The 2,477-nt window shown below is 50.9% G+C and overlaps 1 protein-coding gene across 1 annotated transcript; it reads left to right on the forward strand.

The window, feature by feature from the left end:
* Nucleotides 1-559: 559 nt before the first annotated feature.
* On the forward strand, nt 560-1,275 carry LOC109222634 (the record flags this gene model as incomplete). Its single annotated transcript, XM_019386964.1, has 2 exons — nt 560-1,021; nt 1,098-1,275. Coding segments are annotated over exons 1-2 (505 nt in total), but the record flags the coding sequence as incomplete, so codon positions are not given.
* Between the last annotated feature and the right edge of the window lie 1,202 nt (nt 1,276-2,477).

The raw sequence follows: 2,477 nt of genomic DNA on the forward strand, positions 1-2,477 counted from the left end.
AACCTCAAACGTAAGTATTTTCTCACTGTTCATCTTTTAGAGCGTGTTTTCCTCAACTTCTTCCTGAAACCCCCTTTTCTTGTGCAGCGGTGACCCAAACTCCAGCTGCCGTCAAGGATCTGGCCGGCTGGGTAAACAAGATAGTGGCCCAGCGGCCATATTCGGAGCGAAACTGGAAGGAAATCTCCAAAGGTCGGTGGGAGGCGAAAAACCATGGTAAGCCTTTTTTTTGACCGGTAGCGCAGTTTTTTTCCTGTATATCGGGAATGCATCATAACCCTCGTGTTTTGCAGGCTTGCCCAAGGACGCGGAGATGAGGTCTTCAATACTATGCCCCCTTCCGGTTCCGGGAGAAAATAAAAGGCCCGGGGAGTCCGGTACGGACGAGCCTCAAAGGAAGACTAAGCGGACAAAAAGGGCCGCCCGCAAACCAAAAAGCCAAATCGTCTTGTCCTCCGAGGAAGAGGATGACAAAGAGGATGACGATGAGGAGCAGCCGGAGCTCGTCCGCCACCGATCCATTCGAGCGGACCCTGAGCCGGTGGTCGATCCAGTTGAGGCTCCTCCCGAGGACGTGAGGGTTGAGGATGCTAGTGAACCCTCGGCCCCTGCGCGGGCATCCCCGGGTACCGATCACCCGGTTACGTCCCCCCCATCTTCCTCGACTTGGGGGCAGCTGCCGGACGACATCCCGATGATGGGAGGTAGCTTCGAGACCTTTTTTGATGGGGTACCCTCCGCCAACACTTTCGGGCTCGAAATCCCCCGGAAAGACCTTCAGGCCGACTCAAGTGGGACTTCGGCCGTCAACAAGCTTGTTGATAGGTTTCCAGCTCCGAGCCTGGACCCGGACTGTAACAGGATAGTAACTTTTGCTATCCCCAAAGACGTCCGGGCTCTGGGGCCCCCGGTCGGGGTTGCAAGCTATCTTCATCACCTGATGGCGGAGGAAGACCGGGCTGCAACCGAGGCTGTAGATTGGACATGCCTTTTCAACGAAGCCCAGCAGGCGCAGCTCAAGGTATTTGCTTCTTCCTTTATTTCTAATATTTTTGCCTTGTGACTCAGTACTGACTCTTTAGACTTTTTCTTTGCAGGCATCGGTGCTATATCACTCGATGTTCCTCCGAATCAAGGACAAAATGGAGGCGGAGCGAGAAGGGCGCCGGGTCCTTGAAGAGAAGCTGCTAGAAAGCCGGACCGGATTGGACCTTTTGAATAAAGAGCACGCGTCCTGTGCTATCCGGCTGGAGGAAGCAAAGAAAGAGCTTGGTTGTAAGCTAAGGGGGGTGCAAGCCGAGCTTAATCGGGTTAAGGCCGAGCTTGACGAGAGCAGAGCCGAACTTGATGAGAACAAAGCCGAACTGGAAGCCCGGGTGCAACAGTTGGAGTCGGAGAAGACTTCCCTTCGGGAAGAGGTTGCGGACTTGACGTTGGCCAATGAGGCTCGAGTCCTTGAAATTGAGCTATGGACCAATCAATTTCGGGAAGCTGAGGCTAAAGTTTCCCAAGCCGAGGAGACTGCCAATGATATGGTGGCCCAATATAGGGCCGATGCTGATGCGGCCAACCAGCAGTCAAGAATGTTAGCCGAATATGCGAAGTGTCAGGCCCGGCTTGAAGTTCTTACCGAACTCCAACGTCGCGGTTTCGATCTTGCATCGGACGTCGCCAAAGCCGCCGAAGCTGAGGACGCTTCGAGAAGGGCGACGTTCCCCGAAGAATTCGAGGATGGCTCCGATTGACTCCGGGAATAGGCTAGGCTTTGTTTTGTTTTCCCCTCTTATGTAATTGCTCCGGTAGCGAGCTTTTTTATGCAACACTGCCCTTTGCCATTTATTGCTCCTTTTTCAATCTTGTTATTACTTTGCCTTTTATCTTTTTGGAACGATGGTAGTCCTTTATATTTTTCGAAATAGTCTCCGAGTGAATGTATTCGAACTCAGGTGAACTTCGACCTTTGGGTTTTCTCAAGGCAGTCCCCGAGTGAGTTGATTCGAGCTCGGGTGAAGTCCAACCCTTAGGTTTCTTCGAAGCAGTCCCCGAGTGAGTGGGTTCGAACTCGGGCACAATTTGACCTTCAGGTTTTGTATCGATTTTACGCCTTTTTCTTAAGGTCTTACAAATTCGAGTATACTTCGCCATTTAGTGAAGTCGATGACGAGGCCGGTATTACCTCTTTTGAGATTTTATGAATTTGGACCCGCCTTCTCGAGGACTTATGGTTAAAATAATGCCTTATCGAGGCCTTACGAATTTCGAACTCACCTCTGAGGTCTTACAGTTTTATGTGTCGCCTTATTAAGGTCTTATGAGCTTGGACTTGCCTTCTTGAGGTCTTATAGTTTAAGTGTTGCCTCATTGAGGTCTTATGAGCCTAAAGGAGGTCTTATATGATCGAATATGAGATCGAATATGCCTCGAGGAGGTCTTATGTTCGAATGTGCCTCAAGGAGGTCTTATGAGATCGAATATGC

Source organism: Nicotiana attenuata, unplaced genomic scaffold (genome assembly GCF_001879085.1).
Source record: "Nicotiana attenuata strain UT unplaced genomic scaffold, NIATTr2, whole genome shotgun sequence".
Lineage (NCBI taxonomy): Eukaryota > Viridiplantae > Streptophyta > Magnoliopsida > Solanales > Solanaceae > Nicotiana > Nicotiana attenuata.